This window comes from Eurypyga helias, unplaced genomic scaffold (genome assembly GCF_000690775.1).
Source record: "Eurypyga helias isolate BGI_N326 unplaced genomic scaffold, ASM69077v1 scaffold3279, whole genome shotgun sequence".
Taxonomy (NCBI): domain Eukaryota; kingdom Metazoa; phylum Chordata; class Aves; order Eurypygiformes; family Eurypygidae; genus Eurypyga; species Eurypyga helias.
Genome location: NW_010271201.1, coordinates 20,716 through 42,195, shown reverse-complemented (window position 1 = coordinate 42,195; position 21,480 = coordinate 20,716). Strand labels below are relative to the sequence as shown.

At 45.4% G+C, this 21,480-nt stretch overlaps 1 protein-coding gene across 1 annotated transcript in view; it reads left to right on the top strand.

Moving 5' to 3' along the window:
* LOC104514898 (chromosome unknown open reading frame, human C15orf27) overlaps positions 1-21,480 on the top strand; it is a 58,321-nt gene that overhangs the window by 30,774 nt on the left and 6,067 nt on the right. The window contains exons 8-9 of the mRNA XM_010158702.1: positions 8,515-8,701; positions 20,632-20,682. Coding sequence (XP_010157004.1) covers positions 8,515-8,701; positions 20,632-20,682 — 238 coding nt within the window. The remainder of the gene's footprint in view (positions 1-8,514; positions 8,702-20,631; positions 20,683-21,480) is intronic.

Genomic DNA, 21,480 nt, shown 5'->3' with positions numbered 1-21,480 from the left:
CCTGCCTTAAAGCAGAAACTGGAGATGGATGTTGAGGCCTAGGCTAAGTGGGGCATTCAGGTGGCCATCAACCCACAGCAGAAGGATCCCCCAAGTGACTGACTTGGTTTCAGTTGTGATGGTAACTATGAGGTGTCCCAATAAAGCCTGGAGGTTTCTAGCTTCAACTCCCCACTTGTAGTAGCTGCTTTTAAAATACAAAATGGGAAGACCTATAAGTCTGAATGGCTCAATCAGTCAAAAAGTTGAAGGACCTGAGCAGACAAGAGGAGGGGCAACTTGTCCCAGAACAGACCAACTGCCCAAAAGGTGCATAATCTGAAGCAGGGATTTCTGTGCCCGTCCTTTACCGAGAAACCCAAAATACTTGTGAAACCATCAGTATTTAAATCCCGCAAATGGCTTTTAAGATTTAGTTTTCAGGTCTCCTGGATCTCAGCCTCGGAATCTGCAATGAACTCTTGGTGTTAGGTTGCCTTGTCTATGTGATGAATTCAGAAGACCTGTTGGCCAGTGCGTGTCATTTCGTAACACTGGTTTTGACAGTTTCTCACGTCAGCCATAGCAATTTTCTAAATCTTAAGCTTGACTTTTGCCAAAAATTAGTTGCTTCCAACTATGTGAGTATCTTCAGTGGCAAAACTTCAGTCCTCTTCATCACAACTTCACGCAGTGATACTGCTTAATGCTTCTGTCATAGTTGTGAAATGAACAGGGTAATTGTATATACCCCATTTTACAGGAGTGAGACTAGCATTTGACCTAATGCATTAGGCAAATCAGCCATTTCTTGAGTCCCGTGCAGTATTTTGTCTGTCATACCATGCTGTTAGGCTAAAGTTCTTGACGGTCGCAAATTTGAAAAAGTTCATTTTTAGGAAATGTATTATGCAACCAGATAACACTCTTGATTTTTAACAATTTTTGGTGTTATTATTTCATGGTCTTTGAGTAAAGATGGGCTTGGTATCCCAAGCGGGGTTCCTCATCCATGTACTCCTTATCTGCATGCAAAATGCCTGAGCGTTGTAGCACTGATCTGAGCTCTGATGGTTACAGCGTAGCTGTACATGGAGCACAGAGAAATAACCGCATTGGTGGATGAGTAAATCTGTGGGAACAGAGCAGGTTCTCTCCTAGCTTTCAAGTGTCACCAGCTATGAAAAAATATGGACTATAGAAAAATGACAGCATACTAATCCCTCTTATTTTACTGTCCTGACTTGCTGCCAAACAACGTTTTGGCTGTATAATATGAGGTAAATGTACTAATTTGCCTCAGTTAGCAACGTAAGACATTGACACAAGTACTGCATCCTTCCTTCGTAAATTAATAGCTTCATAATTCAGTGAAGAACAAGTTGTCAGCATTATAATATTCACATTAACATTGTGTACAGTATCTGGTAGGAAAAATGGTTCCTAATGTTATTTAATGTCTAAAATTCTGCCAGGTTTTTGCTTTTTTGTTTGGTCATCTTTCCTGGCCTTTTTAAAGGATTGCTTCTTTCATCGAGTTTAAGTGTGTATGCTTGTGTCTTCGAGCGCAGGGTTGCCTACAGTAAGTAGTCTGGCCGTTGTCAAATTTGGAGTGCTGGCAGGGAGGGATTCCAGTTTGCCTTGTCTGTGTGGTACCATCTCTGGCATGGGCAGATGGGGGAGCTGCCCATAGGGGTTGACCTGTTGCCTCACGTATGCGCTGGGGCACACTAGTGCCAGCCCAGGAAGGAAGAACATACTGATTCATCCTGATGCTGCATCTTTGTGACCACCCTGGTGATTTGCATTTATTTACTAATTATGGGCAGGGCTGAAAATATTCCTGTTGGATTTCTCAGCCCTTCCTTTTCTGAGATCCTGTGTTCAGTTTCTTACTGCTTTGCCTCATGTCAGGTAATCGGGATTGACGTCCTCAAGGTCTGGCATCTTCTGCAGTTGAAATTCTGTTGAAAATTTCAGACGAAATATACATTCTTTCTGGAGAGGAATTGGGGAAAAAAAAAAATAGCCTGTTTTGTTCAGGATTTAAAGCAAAAATAACCGGTGGCCAGTTCTCTGAGAAGTCGCATGGCCTGCTGTTTTGAAGCTGATACTTAATACTTGACAGGCAAAAAAGCAGTTCCTGCTTTAAAAAACAAAAGCAGGGAAGATACAACCTCCCTTCATCTTACTTTTTGAATTCTGTTTCTTTTGTCAGTTGTTTTTTTTTTTTTTTTTTAGCCAGTGATAGGGTATCACAACTATAAAGTACATTTCCATTCCTGAATGACATGGGAGACGTACTTTTGCAAACATGAAAACTCTTTCCAGATGTTGATTTTTGGCTAGCCATACATCTGAAAACCAGAATATATTTTGTAAATTATAGTTGCACGGACCACCACTTTGTTCTCTGTAGTACCCCACTGAAACTGTTTGAATAGTTTGCCGTTTTATTTATTCTCCATTGGCCAAGAAAGAAGTCATTAAAAGGGAGTGGAGCATGAGGGCAGGCAAGGCAGAAAATACTGAAAGGGCTATACAGGACTCACAAAACATGAGGAATGTTAACGATCACTGTGGCAGGGATTTCTAAAAATGGATAACTACTGCAATTAGTACCAAAACAGAGTGTATGGCTGATGGTATCAGAATAACGTACCTTAAATTGCAAAAAAAGTTCCAAAGTTTCATTAACAATGCAAATTCCAGTCAGGGAAGATTACTTTTTCCTCTGGAATGACCTGTAAAGGAATTTTCATTTCTGATAATAGATCTACTTACATGATCTTTTCTGCTTAACTGTCATAAGAGTCATCCAGCTGAGTACAGACCAGCCAAAATTATGTGTTCAGCCTTATCACGAGAGCTCCCCTTCTGTCAGCTCCTATAGAATTGGGTTTTTCATCATTCTCAAAGCTGTAACAACTATGGAAGCTATAATTTCTATTTTATCTTGGAATATAATTTGTACAACAGCTGCTAGCTTAATGACAGGGCTATTTAGCCGGTAAAATTACCTATTGGAGAAATAACTTATGTTATCCTTTTGCAATAATTTTAATTTATTTCTAACTACCAGTCATTTTCTTGGTAAATGGAAGGCAGCCAAGGTCATCTCGTGTTTCATTCTGCCCATAAATCATTGGTTTGCAACTGTCTCATGATTTTTATTGTTACCAACAATGGCTAAACTAATGGAAATAAACATTGGATTGTATCCCAGTGGCAGATGAGTTTTAGGGCAGGGCATTCTGTGCAGACAGCACTAATAGAATTGAGCAAAGTTATTGCTCCTGCATTAGACACGAGTAAGCTTCTGGCTAAAATGTTCATTGATCTCTCTGAGACTGTGTCAGTCATCCTCTGTTGCTAGACCATTAAAGGGGAGTACTATATGAATCACTGCTAAGTCCCTTTTTGAGTCTTATATGCATGTTGTAAAATGTCAGATGGGGTGGGTGGCATGTTTTATAAAGCCAGGCGTGTAAACTGAGATGTTACCTAGAGCGCTGGGTAGGTCTCTGTCATTCTACCTGCTTATAAATAACCACCTAACGCATTCCTTTGGCGGGGTAGCGTGCAGGTGTGCCCTGTAGTTCTTTCTTGTTTGTTTCCTGACCAAATATTGCTAAGTTTGTACTACAAGAGGATGCATAACAAATCTTGAAAACACTAAGTTTAAATTTACCATCAATGAATCTTCTCTTCATACCTGACCACCTAGTTCGTTACTCATTCTTATGTGAGAGGTGTGGATCTCCCTTTCTTTTGGTACTGAGTGTATTTTCACATCAGCCCTGTGTATTACATGTAAATTGCTGTCTTCAACTCCCTCGTGGGAGGGTCTAGCTAGGCTCTTCTCAGAAGTGGACAGTGACAGTGCACAAGCTTGGAACGTGCAAAATTCCTGTTAAATATAAGAACAAACGTCTTCTCTGGAACAGTAACACACTGGAGCAGATTGCCAGGCAGGTTGGGATGCAAACAACATTGGAGATTTTTAGAACTTTACAGGACAGGCTTTTAACAACCTGAGCTAGGTGGACTTGCTAAAGCAAGGGTGTTGGACTGGATGACCCTCGCAGGTCCGTTTCAGACCAGATTATGCTGTGAAACTGTGAAGTTCCCAAATATATTTTTTCCATTACAAAGTATGTTAGGAATTTATTGATAAAGAAACCCACCAGAAGCTACCAAGGTATATGTAATTAAAGATAACGAGTATCATAGGTGTCCTGGTAAATAATGTCAGTAGCAGTCTCATGTGGACCAGTGCGCGGTTTGGAATTATCTTCAGTCAGGAGATGGTTTACTTTAGTCTCCTTGGTCGCAACAAGTTATCTTCCACCCAGCAGCATTATTTACCCACTGGCTCTCTCTGGGATTTACGAGGTCTTTAACACAGAACTGATAGCTGTGAGTTGTCTTAATTTAAACAAATCAAAGCATGTGTGTAACTTTGTATGCCTTTTTTTCTTTTCCTCATGATATGCATAATGTACATTCCTCCTTATGGACTGAAGGAAGGGTGGTCTACCTGAAAATAGGAGACATGGTTTTCACAGCACAGCTCTCCTGCGGCACTCTGTATTAGAGGCTCAGGTCTACATTCAGATAGCTACATCAGCCCCTACTGCAAATAGAAATTTCATGTGTTTAACCTGGCCCAGAATTTTTACTTAAAAAGACTGTTATATTTTATACCTTTTAATGATTTATTTAACCTGCCCTGGACTGCATGACATGCAGTCAGAGCAATCTCATTAGCTCTTTTACACATTAGAACTGCCCGAGGTCAGTGTTCAATATAATGTTCAATAGATACAAGCACCTACAACATAATTTCCTCATGCAGTCTCTCATTGAATTACACCTGTAAGGAACATGCACTTCTCTTACACCTAACCTTTGTTTTCAGTGGGTTGCTTTTAGTGGCCAAAACTGTATTACAGCTTCTATGATATCTTGGGATAATTTTGAAGTAATAATTGGAGACAATTAATATTGAACTGATCTCCTGAGGAGAGGCATACCTTTTGTGAGCAAGAATCTGTTTCTTGTTTAACTTTTCCTAGATATGTTATTGAATTTCCTTTCATTTTCTTAAAACAATCCTTACGATAAATGGCGATTTTTTTCCTTCCTACGCAGTCCCTTTTTGAAAGTTGCTAGAGAGGAAGAGAGTTTAGGTGTGCATTTGGAAGCTGTGTACTGAGTTGGGTTTTGGCTGTGTCTCAGGCTGTCTGTAGCAGTTAGGGCTCTGCATCTCTGCGGGACATGCATGGATCACTTTGCATCAGTAACAGTGGATGTGGGAGTGAGACAAACACCATTATTGCAATGAGTATGTTCTTCTCTGTCAATGAAAAAATGAGTTACACAACAGTATTTGATTCTAGCTTTCTGCTGGTTTAAGGACTACACAGGCTTCAGGGCAAACATGAACGGGACCTGGAAGCTGACCATCTGAGGTAATGGAAAAGTGGAAGGGAGAGCAGCTGCGTGGTTTTGCAGGCAACATCGGTTTCTGCTGTTGTCTTTCTGAACATCTCTGTATGCTATTGTTTACCTTGGGCGTGAAGTCCAGAGCACTCTGCTGCTCTCCTGTCCGTAGGAATTCAATCCTCCTATCTGCTCGTGACAGGTTCACGTTCAGCACCGGGTTCTGGGCCAGCGGAAGGAGCTGAAGGTGGGGCGAGCCTGCGGGCAGTGTTTGCAGCTGGCAATAGAAGGGGCTCGCGTGGCACTGCGCACGTTGCAAGTCCTGCATACGCTTCTCCTCCTCAGGCCCCGGGTGAGGGGAGGGTTGTGTGAGCCCACACCAGGTCTAGGTTTCAGTTTGTGCCGGAATGTGACCTTGTGCCGCCTTCCCGGGCGGGTGCTGCCCCGGCTGCTGCCGGCACAGGCGTGTTTCTGCAGTCAAACGGCAGATGGCACCAGAGCCCTCCTGCCTGCGCCCGGCCCGGCCCTGCCACCGGCGCTGGGCTCCGGCTACCGCTTCTGCTGTCCGTGCGGTACCGGGGTACCGAGCGTTACCCCATACCTCGGAAATAAAGAACTTTTTGGACAAAGAGCAGTTGTCCCCATGGTGATCCCAGCGATGGATGCAGGCGGCTGCTTGGCCCAGTGCACCAGGCTGAGTGGTTCATAGCTCTCGGGCAGAGCTGCGTTAGGCAGTGACCTTCATGAACTCGTCTGTTAAAAGCTGGGTGGTGATGGTTGACAATAATCTGTGGATATTTATAAATGCTTGCTTTATGGATGGGAACATGTCAGTGGGCATCAGAAAGTCTGGCCTCTTCCCCATTTTTGCGGTAGGTTGGCTGTAGCAGGAAAGCTCACCTAATGTGCTTCCTTGTCACACCTGTAAAACGCAGTGATGCCCTTCGAGCTTTCGCTTGTTACCCGGTTCAGCCAATCTTTGTGAATGCCTAAGCTGGTTGAATTGGGTGTGATGCAGAAATACGTTGTTGAGCAGTATTTTCAGTGGTTTTACCTATGTGTGTTATTAAATACCTGCTGGTTTTTTTTTCTTTTCCATAAAAAAGGAAATCATATCCTGCCTCTAGGCCAGAATTAAGCATTTTAGTGGCAATACTTCTTTTTCTGCCACAAAGGAATGTTTTTGAAGGAGGAAATGTGACATGTAGAAAAACAGTAATGATGCCTAATTCTTATTGCCTCTTAGTTTGAGCTGGGCAAGTTAGATATGGATAGGTAATAATTTAAGTTTTTTCTAAATCTCCAGATTTATTTTTTGCTTATTATGTTGGAGTGCATTTCTTCATTTAAACGAAGGGAGTGTCTGAAAAAGGATGTCTCCCTTTAAAGGTGAAATGTAAGATATTTTGGGGTTTCTTTTTCTTTCAAGTCAAGGATAAAATCTGAAATTCTCTGTGGTGTAAAGCTGAACTCCAGAGAGTCCTTTCACAGCTGAATGACACCTTCCTACTGGCACCTCTGCTATGCCACAGGTGCCCTAAACCTCAGGAAGCTTGGGGCTGGCTGGGGAAGAGTTAGCCCCCTCAGTTTGTTACTTCTTTGTAGCTGATAGGTTAACACAAAAAACACTATCTGGGACCTGCCATGGAGGGTTCATTGCAGGAATTGAGGAGCAGGGCTGTATTTTGACATTTGTTGATACTACCTGCCTCCTCTGACTGTCACTGTCAGCGGACCTTTGGTGAAAAGCAGTGAGCTTTTCATGCAGCCAGCTGTGTCCAGATGCCAGACCTCTGTCTACTGATTTCAAGAGAGAGGAGAAGCTGTGTGCTTTGTTAGATCCCTATATTAGGTGGTTTGAATGTCATCTGGAAAGCTTAAACTCCCCTTTTGCTCTCTAGATTGCAGTCTTGCAGTGGGCTTTCTGGTAGTGCTGTCCCTTACGCTCTGGAAAGCAGATAGTCTCCAGATGTGGCAATCTGGAATCCCTTTTTATTTCCTTTTTTTTTTTCTTTCTAAAATCTGGGGAAACTCTGTCTTGTTTCCCCTCCAGTCGCTTACACAGCTTGGAGGAACTGCTGGTGCTCTGCAGCGTGCCTGGGGTTTGTGCCATGTCTGATGTGGACTGCAGTGGAACAAACTAGGTCTGTTGATGGATTCCAAAATCTGACAGCAAAGTAATTTGAGTCAGCATCTGAGAGGCAAGAGCCAGAACCAGATTCATTTAGCCTACATGCTGTTCCACACCAGTTTTCAAGCACTGAGGTGCTAATTCCATCTCTATTGTAAATGCAGAGTGACAGGTGCAGTGTGGCTCGCTGTAGCATCATGCTTTCTGATGCCTTTTCAGGCCTTGAACTATGGGAGGCCCAGCAATGCTAAATTTTAAATGCCTTAGCCTATTGCTCGCCTCATTTGCTTTTCCCTGTCAGACTCTCTGTGATTAGACATGACTTGGTCACTGCTGTACTACTGATCCTAAAAAGAGTTTAGACAAGAGAAACCCTCTGCCACACAGCCCCATGGCTGTGCTGGATGGCAGAGAACTGGCAACCTTCCCCAGGGTTTTCTGCACTCTGTTGGCTACGGAAGATTTCAAGCTGGAAGAGAACTGTGGTGTCCCTCCAGCTTGCCCAGTTAGTGGGAGAGGACTGTTCAGGGAACTGCTTAGAGAACCTCCCTCCACAGAAATCCTCATTGCAAAGTCTAGCAGATCAGGGAAGTTCGTCATAAACCTGAATCACTAGATGCCTGATAAGAGTAGTCTTTTATAAATACTTAATTTGCTTTGGCAGTTAGATCTGTTTAAAAATTGTCCAAAATCATATCTTCAAGATGCAGACATGTACAAACTAGAAGACCAGCATGAGACAGTCACTATTTTTAGATTATGTGAACAATAGTCCATCTCACATGGGCTCTAGCAGAGTATCAGCTGTTTGGACTTGCATCCCAGCTCAACCACATTGTATTTGTTCTCACCACTTTGTAGAGATTTAGCAACAAAGAGTAATAGGTCCTCAGCTGTAGAATGTAGACTTCTGGCTGCGCTTATATAACATCAGTATGTGGTGTTGTTTTTCCCTCTAGTTTGAAATCAGGCAGCTGAGGGCCCACCTTGCTCAGCAGGACTTGGATCTGGCTGCAGAGAGAGAGGCTGCGCTGCAGGTCCCACATGTACTGAACAAACAGAGCAGCAACAGGTACAAGGTGGTAGCAACCGAAGATTCGGATGACGAAGCCACCGAGAACATCACTGAGCTGCGACCTCCACGAGGTGAGTGCTGCTGTACAACTGGTCCCTTACATGGAGCTATTGAATCCACTAAATACTTTCATGCTGCCGGTGAATTGATTGCTTTCCTTGGAGACTGCGTTTCCCATTTTTGCAAAGAGGCTGTGTCTGCTTAGAAGTGGCAGGAGCTGTTGTATTTGCAAACGGGTTCTGAACAGAGCCAGAAAAATGACTTGGAAAGCAAATGACTGTGATGTACCTTCCCAGTGTCTTCACATTGTATCCATCAATCGCTAAAGAAGCAGCAGCCAAATCAGAATTGGAAAATGATAATCACTCAGAGGTAAAAGCAGGGAAATTAAGAACATTGTAAACAGCTTCGGTCATTGGCCACTTGCGTTTCTGTGGTTTGGAGAGGACCCACACATCAGCTATGAAGCCTGCCTTGCCTAGGGGCTATACTCTCACCAGGTTGCTTAAAGCTGCCAGTGCTGGGCAGCCCAGTTGTGCTTGGGTAGGGCATCCCTGGTGCCAGAAAAGGAGCCATGCACTGTGTAGGCAGCTCCTGCTGAGATGTCAGTGTGGAACAGTCTGTCTTCTGTGAGCCGTCTGTGGGGCAGGTGTGTGATTCAGGACAATTTCAACAGTTATATTACTTGGATCCATTTTTCTCACAACTGCTAGACCAGAAGTGCTTTTGGAAAAGACTTTTTCCTGTGATCCCCCAACAATGGAGTGCAGAACGTGTCCTGTCTAAGTTACATTTAACATAATATTCCAGAGGAGGCAACACTTTCTGCCCAAGTGATATGTTAGTCTTCCTGGGACATCTTAGCTTGATTATTTTAGTAGATGAGCAGCATGTAAATATATCTGGAGGTTTGCATGGTATCTTTATTTTGGTCGAAATCCTTAGAATTCAAGGCACAGAAGGACTTTAATCAAAAGGTTTAAGAGAAAAAGCTCACCAGACATTCTGAAACTATAATCCTTTCTATTCTCTGCACAGTAATGAGAGCATGTAAAAATTGGTTTTGTTTTTTTCCTCTTTATAATTGCTAAGCGCTAACCACAATTCAGCCATTAATTATTCCTGATTTTAAATTGTATTTAAAAGCAAGCAGTTGAGCAGACTCCCCCCTAAAACGCATTTCCCCCTTTTTGGTAGGATTTCGGATGTTTACCCAGTGGATATATTATAATTTATGCATATGTTCCTTGAGGGTTACATTTGGAGCTGGAGATTGTTGTGCACATTGTAAGGAGGTTTGCTGAAGTTTTAGTGCTGTGGAGATTCATCTAAAAATTTTTCTGTTGTCTGTCATCCAAGTGAACACAAGCACTCATAATTTGTTTCTCCCTGTAAAATGCTGGCCACACATGCAACAAAGTAGACACACAACCTTCAGGACTGATTTCTACATTCAGTTAGGTTATGTGATTAGAGATTCCTGCCTTTCCCTGAAAAGAGACATTCAGCAAATAAGAACCTGCACTGCTTTACATCTTGGGTCAGGTGCAGTTGTGTTGTATTTAAACTGAGTATACGGAGTTGATTTCTGATTCCCAGAAGTCATCTAAAAATACAGGGGTAAACACATTTTTGTACACTGTATATTACATATAAGCCTTTGTAGATGCATTATTTTGAGCGCTTGGCCTTAGAAGCTAAATTCAGGTGACTCCATTTAAACAACTGTCCTTTGTGTTGAATTGGACAGAAGAAATTTCCTTCGGTCTTACAGCAGGGGACACCCATCTGTGATGGACTGCCACCATGGCGGCCCCCCAGCAAGGGGACACGTTGAGCGCATGAGAAACCACAAGCCCAGCAATAACATTCAGTGCTTTAGTTCACAATCCAGGTAACAGTCAATTGAGGCAGAGGATTTGGCATGTAATTTTCTGGATTATTTTGCAAAGGAAAGAGGTAGTACTGAGGCTTTGAATCCTGCACTAGCAATGCTGTCTTAGAGATTCCTTCTGTGTAGGTTACAGGACTTCAAAACTTCAATTAACAGCTTGAGAAGGCAGTTACCTGAAGGAAGGAAGATCATGAGCCAGCCCTGCCTGGTTCTCCCTCCCCACCTCAGCTGGATCTTTCTTCTCCAGCTCTCCTGGCACCAGCTTGCACTCCCAGTAAGATGCTGGCTGTTGCTGCAGCAGCTTTCGCCATGATCACTTTCACATGCTGCCAGCATTTTCTTCACCTACACTGTGGCCATTCTGACCCATGAATGGATCAGCAAAATCTGAATGTGGTATGTTGGGTGGAAGAAGAGCGTATCTTCAGCTGAAGATGCCTCCACTTGCAAATGTGTGGGAGGGATGTGTCTGGTTGGTGCAGGATCTCCCCACCAGCTCAGGCATGTAAAACACCCCAGAGACCTGGCCCTGCAAAGCACAGACATTTGTTTCCTGTAGGTTGTTTCTGTATCTTCCCCTTCTCACACGCTGTGGTTGCACTGGCTGCTATCTTCAGGGCTTTTCATGACACCTGTTCTGCCTAAAACCCTGTCACCAGTGTGTTAAATCCTGACTTTTGGTCAAGGGTTATGTTTTGTAACTTACCCTGTGTATCAGACCATGTTAGGAATTGTTTTGCATCCGTTTTCTCTAAGCTGTGTTTTCTTAAAGATTCCAGGTGATGGCTGCAGTTAATCATCCTGTGTGCCATACGGCATTTTTGAGCTTTGGTAGGTTGTTTCTGTATCTTCCCCTTCTCACACGCTGTGGTTGCACTGGCTGCTATCTTCAGGGCTTTCCATGACACTTGTTCTGCCTAAAACTCTGTCACCAGTGTTTTAAATCCTGACTTTTGGTCAAGGGTTATGTTTTGTAACACCCTCTGTATCAGACCACGTTAGGAATTGTTTTGCATCCGTTTTCTCTAAGCTATGTTTTTTCCTCCGTAAAGATTCCAGATGATGGCTGCAGTTAATCATTCTGTGTGCCATACGGCATTTGTGAGCTTTGAAAAATATGCATATTACACTGAGTAGCTGGAGGAGAAATAAGGGACCAGGTTGCTAATACTGTTAAAAGAAAAGCTGCAGTTCAAAGCCACAGTTCAGCTGTTAGGCAGAACAGGCTCTGATGTGCTGTGCTCTTACGCTCTGGCAGAACATTAGCCCTACATATAACACCTGAGGGTAGGGCATGGCGTGGAGTGCGTGTGCTTGTGCCAAACTTAACTCTGTCAGCCTTCAAAAGAATCGCCATCTTTGGAGAGCCCTGAGTTCTGCCAAACCAGCAAGCTTGAGTTGGCTAGAGAACATACTGCCTGAGAAAATGGGCTATTCCATCTCAAGCTAATCTTATTTCCCCTGTCCATATTGAACAATGGAAACATTCAGTGCAGAATACTTCACCGCAAAGGGGTTATGGAATAAGAAAGCATTCAGAGTCGTTTCCCTACCTGGGAGTTTTATGGGATAGTGCATAAGTTAAAGCTCCTCAGGGGCAGCAGTAGCTTGTACTCTGGTATTTACACTGGATTTTGTGCAGCCATTTACTGCAGTCTTCAGTAAAGCAAGTCAGGTAACCCCAGCATCGCATCACACATGCAGCGCCTCAGGGAGTTTGTGTCGACACTCCTGGTGCAGACCACAGTGTGTGAGTAGTGTAAGAGCTGGCTGCTTTGGTAGCTTTCAGTATGTGTCTTCACCCAGCTTTTCTTTCTACAGACCTCTCTTTTTATCTGAAGTGCCTTGTACAAGACTGGAGAGGCAAGAACTCTAGTCAGAGGGTCAACAGGCTCCGAGAGTGTAGTAGGCAAGAACTCTAGTCAGAGGGTCAGCGGGCTCTGAGAGTGTCGCGTCACTCCCCAGCTAGTATGTCATGGCTCTTCTTGAAGGACCGCTTCTTGAGGCAGTACAGCTGTAAGCTCTGCGTGGCCTGGTCAGTCCTGTGCTAATTCTCTGAATAATGACCTGGGCACTGTCTCCCTGTAACAATTCACCAAGAGAGCTCCTACCATGGTAGGAATGACTCTGTGGAAAATGAATGGTTAGATGGTATTTTCTAATTAATTTGGCTTCGAAGCAGGAAACTTTTCACCTTTAATTTGCTTTGAATGGAGGTTCTATTTGTCTTGTCAAAAAATTGATCTCCAGAGCGGACAGAGATGAAGGCTAAAACACAGGCTTCAGCATGCAAGTCAAAGGGTGTCACTGTCAACACCAGGAAAGATAAGGGACTTGAGAAAGGCAGGATTCAGGAGCTATAAACCTGTGGCAAACGTTTGCTGCTTGCTGTGTTGCGAGCACTTTCTGCGCTGTCTGTAAAGAGCTTAGAGCGAGAGCCGTTGCATGTGAATGCGTGGCAGCATCGGACCGTTGTGGTCGGCCTTTCTCTAAGAGCAAGGGACATACCCTAAGTGCTGTCATTGCCTTGCTTCTTACCATTTGGCATAATGGCAAACATTATCCTATCTGTTCATCTCAGAACTACAAAGGAAGTTTTTTCTCTTGCTGGGTCCTTACTTGGTACAGTATGTAACTGGTCATGGTCAGAATAACATCGGATGTTTTCTGCTCCTGCACAAATCATTTTTAGTGTTTGGTGTACAGAGTTCCAGACTTCAGGGAATGCCAGGCTCACAGTGCCCCCACATAGCCATTAATACTTCCTTCCAAAATTTATTATTCTTTAATCTCTCCCATAATATATGAATTACAGTCCCTAGTGGAAATGCCTCATTTTCCTGCATATATCATTTCAGTTTTTGAAATTCTACAGTACTGCCATAGTTTTAAGATTAATATTCCACCCATCTATTCCTTTGAGCAAGAACCGGATCCTAGCTCTGTTACTTCACATCGCAGAAAGCTTATTTTTGCTTTTCTGAGTGAAATTTCCATTTTTATGGGGTTAGCAGTAAGTCTTTGGTCTTGGGGGGACTGTTGCAATTTATGTTCCTGCTTGGAGAAAAGTAAAGCTTGTTCTCCCCGTAGGTACCCACTGTTTTTTAAGTGAAGAAGTAGGATATTAGAAGGGAAATGTGAAAAATTCTGGAACTTCAGAGATCTTCCCTTAAGATTATTCATAAGCTGTCTGAGAAGGCAAAGCAGGGCACTGGAAAGGATTTTGTCAGTTGTTCCTTGCGAGGCAGTCTGAGCTGGTTGAACACTTTTCAACTCCAAGCCAGTTCCTTTGGTGATCATCTGTTAGTGCTCTAAGAGAGCCCTTTTACTGCAGAACAATAGATAAAAAATAGTTTATGGTTATTTTCAAATGTTGAAATGTATCTACTTTGAAGCCCACTCCTGGAAATGGTTATATCTTAAGTGCACTCCGCTTCCTGGTTAAACTCCATGTAACCGTGGAAGAGTGAGGATTTGGCTTCTCTGTAGGTGCCTCTTTCAGGCTTTGTGGTTCTCTGTGCACTGATCACCCAGGCAGGATCAAAGGAATTAAACCTTAAGCAACACTCAGATAAATGTGTGTGTAGTTAGTGGCGTTGGGCTCTTGACTGTCACATTCACCGACTGGGCGGGGGGAAACTTTTCCGTTCCAGAAGTGGTGAGCCTACAGTCACGCGTGTGAGGCCGAAGCTGTCTCCCGTCGTTAGCGTGCCGAGGTGTGAAGGCACTGCTGACGGGTAAAGGCACACAGAACTGGAACGTTTCCGCTGTCCGAGCATGCAGCTCTTCCATGTGACAGCAGCGCTGTGTTTTGCCCTCTGCTGCCATTGCAACGCTGCCCAGCGTCTCACTTCTCTGAATTATTAGAAATCTTTTCCTAATCTCTGTCTACGTTTATTTGTTGCCAGTTTGTAACAATTTGTTCTTGAATCCTTTGCTTAAATTAATATCTTTCCCTGATGTTTACCCAGCAAATTATTGTTTTGTTGATTGCCATGTTCCTTCTCACCTTTGTTTTTCTAGACTCCACCAATGTGGCTGTTTTGCAGAGACTGACCCAAGTTCCTCTCTGCTTCAGGCTGACTGTAACAAGCCAATTTGGATGTGGATCTGTTCATCCATATCCATAGAGACCAAGGTTGGAAAGAGCAGGGAGAGCCCCCCCAGGCCATCCTCTACCCAGAGCCACCAGCCACGCCGACACACAGGTGTCTGGCATCTCAGCCACGCTCAACTCAGCACACAGGGCTCTTGCAGCATGATTTGCTAAATAAAGTGAGGGTCAAAGCCAACAAATCTGTTGTCAGTTAGGGATTTTGGGTTTTTTCCCCAGTCTTCCTGTTCCAGCAGTATCTGCTGATAATGGAGTGTGTTCCATATCCCAGGATTTCCTTCTGCACAACAACTTCCATCTCAGGTGATTTCTTCCTGAAATTGGTTGATTCTTACTGACTCTGTTGCTTTGTTTTCTCTGTGAGCTAACTTTGACGGTTCCCCTCAAGGATGCTCAGGCATCCATCCAGCCTCTGCAGGGACTGGATATCCGTGTGAATGGAAGAGTCCTGTGAGCACAGCAGCTTGCACTACTGTGGCAATCTGCCTTCATTCGAAAAGCAGGGGAAGTCTCCTGGAAAGTGTCAGCTGGCTGTTTGTGTTTCTTCTTGGCACAAACTTTCTGTGTTGCTAGAGGGAAAGGGAGAGAGGCCTTCTAGGGCCAGCAGAGGGGAAAAAAGCTCTGCTCCAGGTCATCTTGCACAAGACCAGAAGGGTGAACTAGACAGTACAGCACAGCCTGGGGAGCATGCATGCACCTCAGTAAATGATTTTACAAGTCAGCAGGGAGCTATACTTGGAATGCTGAGAAGAGGAGGTTAGGTCTGCCTGAGAATTTGGTGGTGATGAAGTTCAGATGGCCAAGGTCAGACAGATCACGGATGCCAGAGATGGCATGGCAGTCTGCAGGGGAAGGCTCCCAGAGAAGGTTGTAGCTATGGATTGCCAGTCTGCTCTGAGAAAGACCGATAGATGTCCTTTTTTATGTACATTCTGTCTTCCTTTGTGCACTTCAGTGTCATACTAAAGCTATGCTCTTTGTGCAAAGTCGGGTTGTGGCAGTGCTATTGGCTGGTGACAGAGCAGTGTAGCTGTCATCATTGTTCTTATTTTTAGAAGTGTTTAGGGGACAATAACTTGATCCTATAACTTGTGCCTTGAAAAACCTCCCTGCTCAGTGTATCTCAGTTGGATTTATTGCAAAGTGTATTTTATCCTACTTTTTTTTCCCAAACGCTTCCAAGTGGTAGTGGTACTTTAAGGAGGGGACACTTGTGCCAAATGGCAGTGATAAAGATGAAACATCTGCTTCTTTAGAAACCTCCTAGTGAAGATTGCTTTCTGGAGGAAAGTCAGGATAAGACATTCCTCTGAGGACTGTCATCCTCAGTGGGAGGCTACACAGCAGAAAAAATAACCCTCCAGTTCGGAAAACACAGCTTGGAGAGGCAGAAGGCAGTACAATCAGGGGCAATAAAAATATTAAGTACACTAATAATGAAGCACTTCAAAAGAAATCCCTTTTTTAAGGCCTCTGATCTAAAAGATGTGGAAATGGTATTTACTGTATGCAGGGAGGTTGCAGATTCCTTCACTAAAGCCATTGATGAAACAATTGAAGGTGACTGTAGAGAGATCATAGAACTAAAAGAGCGATCTGCCTTGGGTGGAATGTCATTTATGTGTTTCACCAAATTTATTAGGTTTTTATAGGGCCAGAAGAGAGAGATTAGAGTGTTGTCTCTTGGGTCAGATGAGATTATATGGGGCTGTACTCTAAATAGTTTATTACTCCCTGAACCATTTTTGCCTGTGTTCTGAGCCTGGCAGGAAAAGAACAGGCAGATAATAAGAAAACCTTCAACAGACAAAATCCAGTAGCTGTCAGGCAGATCCTGACCAAGAACCGCGTGTTTCTGCACTAACAGCCATTTAGGTCGCAAGCTGAGAGATGAGACTTCCTGCACCTTGTCGATGTGACTTCACTGCACGTACAGGCTCGCAGACGCTCTCGGCTGCAGTGTCGGGGAAGGCCGTTTTGTTTTCACGTGCGGGAGGTAGGAGCCCGAGCTACCCTCCCAGCCGGGCGTTCCCTTCTGCCTGGTGAGAAGCCCTGATCCGGTTGGAGTCAGCCCTGCTGCCTGACTGCGGTCCCACGTTACTCTGCTGCCTCACCCTTAGCTGTACCGCTGCCATCTTCCGCGAGCAGGCGGAGCAGTTCCAGCTGTCCCGTTCTGCTGTGCTGTGTCGGCGGTCATTCGCACCCTGTGCTACCTTAGCAAACGATGCTCGTGGACCGCAGAGAACAGCCTGTTTCTGCTCGTTCCTTCTCCTGCCCAGCAAAAGCTTCTCGCAGCTGAATTCCTCACAGCGCTGGTGCGTATCTTCCTTTTGCATTCCGGGGAAGATTGTAGAACCATCCTTGTTCGCCACAGGTTAGGATGGGTTTTGTTGTGGGGAAGAGTTGCCACACTCTTCCCATTCTACCTTCTCAACTCACAACTACCTTCATCGCCAGATTTCCTGGGGTAAAGGCTCCCGTTCATTACACCTAGGGGCATGGCTAGTGGTGGACTTGGCAGTGTGAAGTTTACGGTCGGACTCGGTGATCTTGAAGGTCTTTGCTAACCTAAGTGATTCTACAATTCCTTCTGGTGCATCTAGCAAGAGGGTCCCCAGTGCCATCCATTACCTTTTCCGAAGGTTGCTATTTCCAGGCGAAATAAGTGGGAGGTGCTTTTTCTTTCTGCTTACTGCCAGGTCTTTCATTTACTGTAAATACCACTTGGGCATTGTTACAGCTGAGGACTTCTAAATGCAAAGTTCTTCTGGAAAAAGAAGTGCAGGTAATATTGCTGGGTGTCTGGAGACATGGGTTTATTTCTAGGAAAGGAGGAAAAGACTTCTGGATCCTGAAAATTCCAAGGTGAAATAAAAAAAAAAGTTTTAGAAAACCCCAGAGAAACTATGAAGAATGAAGTCTCTCTGAAGACAACTCCCTTTCTGGAGCTGAAACTAAAATACAGACAGCAGAAAACACTATGCAGCATTTAAATAACACAAGTGACCTGCCCCTTTGTAGCAGCTGGTCTCCCCTACTTACTGTACAAACAGGATCCTACCTGCCACCAGCTGCAAACGCCCTTGTGCCCCTCATCCCATCTGAGCGCACGTGCTGGGCAGTGGGGACTCCGTCTCGTCGTACATCACCATCAAGTACTTAAGCAGCGTTCCACAGTAACGTGCAGGGCTGTACTTCCTATTTGTGTAGATGTTTTAGATGCACAAATAGTTGCTTTCAGTTATATAGCGGTGGTGGGTTTTTTTAACTCCTTGCTCTCAGCAGTGGAGACTATTATGAGAGAGAACTGGAATTGTTCACAGCCTTTTATACCCAAAGGAACTGAGGCTCCCATATGACTGAGTTTGGTAATTGTCAGTGTGCTTTAATCTGTGGTGAAATATTTATTTTGATGCTGTTACTCCATTACCATTTATCGTTTAACTATTCAAGGTCAATAGATATATGTGTATTTTATGTTTTACAGGTGTCTGTATTTATCATGTATCTTTAATTTGTAGATACACAAGCAATTTATAGATAGATAAGCAATGTGAAATGTCGGTAAGACCATCGCATCGTAACCTGAACGTAGGCAGCTCTCCCCACCCTGTGTGCGAGTGGACACCCGCACAGCCAGGACAGTCTGTGATTTTCCTCCCTGCTCTGAGCGCTGCAGGATGTCCTTCTCAGGTGTCTGGCTTTGGCCTCTGCTGATACAAAGAGCAGTCTGCATCTCTGCTGTACTGGTTTGAGAACAGTGCCCTGGTACGTGCTGTTGTGTGTCGATCACGGCCGGCCGGGGGCAGTAAGCATATGCGGTCTAGGGAAGACTTGGTTTGCACCTTGCCGTAAGACAGGACAGGCAGACGAGTAACTTTTCCAAGTTGTTTTCTGTCTTAAGTGCAAACGTCTTGGCGTTTGGGGCAGAGGGTAACGGGAGCAGGAGGAAATGCGAGCACCCCAGTCACTGCATGGAGCGTGTCTGTCTGCTTTTGCCAGGGGATGAGGAGGGGCAGCCCTCGCATGCAGAACGTGCCCCGGCCAGACTGTGGTTCTGTTTTCCTCATCCCGCTGCTTAGAATTAGACTGGAGGTTCAATATGGTGCGATACAGCTGCGCAGGTATTTTCTGACTGTGGCTGAAGGTTTCATGCCTGAACAAGAACCCGTACCTATAGGGGCCAGCAGGTTTGGTGGCGTTCAGAGCGTAAATTATGCGTGACTGAAATGAAGTGTGTTTTAGTTGCAGATAGCTGAAAAGCCTTGCAATATACTCCTAATTCAGTGGCATTGCCTTGAGCTACTCTGAGGCCTCTCTCTTAAACTCCGACATTAGCACAAAGCACACCTCTGACTGCAGGCATTTAAAGATCAACGAGGGCCAAAAAAGCTTTTAAGATCCAATGAAACCAGGAAAACAATCGTGTTGCCTTTCAGTGTCAGGTTAGATTGCCTTCTTATGAGTGCAGCTATTTTAGGTACAGAGTGCTTAGTGGTTTGGGTCTTGTTGTGTGGAGAAAGTGTTCCCCGGAAAACATCTGTTTCTTTCACCTGCAAACCGCAATGTGCTGTGAAAAGACAGGACTGTAGCCACAGGGACCCAGGGGGATGCAGGAAATCTGGCTCAAAGGGATGAACATGGTTTTCTGAAACACGGTATCAAAAAGAGCACTTAAAAGGAGAGAGTGCTTTTAGAGCACACGATACACTGCAAACTGGGCAGGTCAGGTGCTTGTAAGCTTGAAATTCTTCCTGGATTGCCCATGCTGTTTTCTTAGCAGCAATAGTTGCGTTCTGCTCGGAACTGCAACAAGAGGAGTTTGTTATGTTTTCAGCAACTGTAAAATGTTCCCCTTTTCCGTAGGGTAGCAAGAAATCCCACTGTCATCTGCAGCATCTAGAATGTGTATAGGCAGAATAGCTGCTGCTTTCCCTTTGTGTTCGTGCTGCCTTCCCTTGCCGTCACTCAAGTTCGGGGGCAGCTCTCCTCTATGTTCTACACGTGCAGCACCGCACCCTTGACCTGGGAAAGTCTTTGTAGCGTACTGTAAGCCAGCCGAGGGGGTGAGGTTAACATGATGCTGTGTGTGGCACAAGTAACAGACGAGGTAACTATTCCATCTGAATGTACAAAAGACATTACAGAGGTAGGGATTTACACACTGAAGCTACATGGATTTACAACTGCTAGAGCTGGCCGGTCTGGCTGTGCTGTTTCCCACAGCAGCGTTTGTGCTGGAGAGGCATGCCTGCTGCTTTGGTAAACTCGTGTTGGCCACGGCACCCGGCACCGAGCAGGGGAAGGTGCAGCCATTTGTCAGGAAACATACTGGATGCTGTTTCCTCTTCTGTTAAGTCCACTGGGTTTCACAGGAACAGGTTTTAAAAGCACCAGAAGGGAAGTGGGAGTGCAGAAAAACACAGGGAAGCTGCTCGGGAGCAATGGTTATGCCGTTGCGTTCAGCATGGTAACAGTATAGGGTCACGAAGGCAGCTCAGGTGACAAGTGGTGACGAGTGACCGAGGGGAAGGAGGCAGCTGGGTGGTGTGATGGACCAGCCCCGCAGGTCTGTGCGTGCTGTGCCCACAGCTCGGCCTGCCAGGGTCACCGCCAGCTTTCTGCTTGTGCCGTTCGTGCGAGGGGAGGGCCCCACGGACCAGAACAAGGCCAGCGGGGAGGGGACAGGCCTGGGGAACCCGTCAGCTGTGTCAGGCTCTGGAATGGTCGTGCAGCACGTTTTCTTTGGAGCCTAGAATGCTTCATTCCCAGGCTGCTCCCCTAAAGAACTGCGAGAAATGATAATCCCCATTTGGGCTGCAGGTGGGTGGGGGTGCAGCGTGTTGCCAAAGCGCACCCGGTCTTGTGGGATAAAAATACAGCAGGGGTGGGGCTGTGGGCATGCAAGGGCAGAGGAGAGCCTTTCACGGGGCGGAATTTCAACCCTTTAATCAAATAACGGTCTTCTAATGGCTGCCTCTCCGTTCTTTCAGAGGATGACATGAACAATTACATCAGCCGATACTACAATGAGCCTAGCAGTGGTAAGTGTGGCTGGAAAATGTGAATGTGAACGGCATTTTTGCATTGCACCGTGTGCTGTAAACCAGGTGAGGCTGCATAACGGTGTCGGTCCGCGCTGGCAGTGAAAGCCGCTGCGGCATCTCTTGGTTCGCTCGTGGAAGTTTGTACCAAAGTAGTAATTCTCTGATGGTTGAAGGGCTCCGAGTTTGCTCCTGCGGGAGGCGGCACTTGTTATGGCTTGGAGATCTGGGAGGGGGTAATCCCCCCGCTGGGCTGTCGGCTGCCCAGCAGTCCAGGCAGAGCTGTGAACGCAGAGCGTGGCCAAGGGAAGTGGCGAAGTGAGGAGTTAGCTGAGCCCAGCACCGTGCTGGAACCCTACAGAAAGGTTCAGCGGAAGGGCAGGAAACGTCAGTCATGGTCCGTGACCTGAGGTCAGAGTTCATATGGATGCCCCCGGCAGGAGTCCCGCCGGCACGGAGGTCTCTCTGCACGCAGCCAGAGCGGGGCAGGCCCTGCTCTGCGGCTGCACCCGGGGCCGAGGGGCCTGGCGGGGTCAGGTGGCCGGGCACAGGCCCTGGGCACAGAGCTGCCATTGCTGGCAGGAGGCTGGATGGGCAGGCTTGGAAATGTGGTGGCGGGCAAGGCTGTGCAGGCACCACAGGTACCTGAGATTTCAGATATATGTATGTGTAAATAAGAAGTGTGTCTACCGATAACATATATACATGTATATCATACGTGTACTATATGTATGTCCCCATGTATACACAGGGTGATATAAAGATGTGTCTGCCCATATATGTACATATGTACTGAAA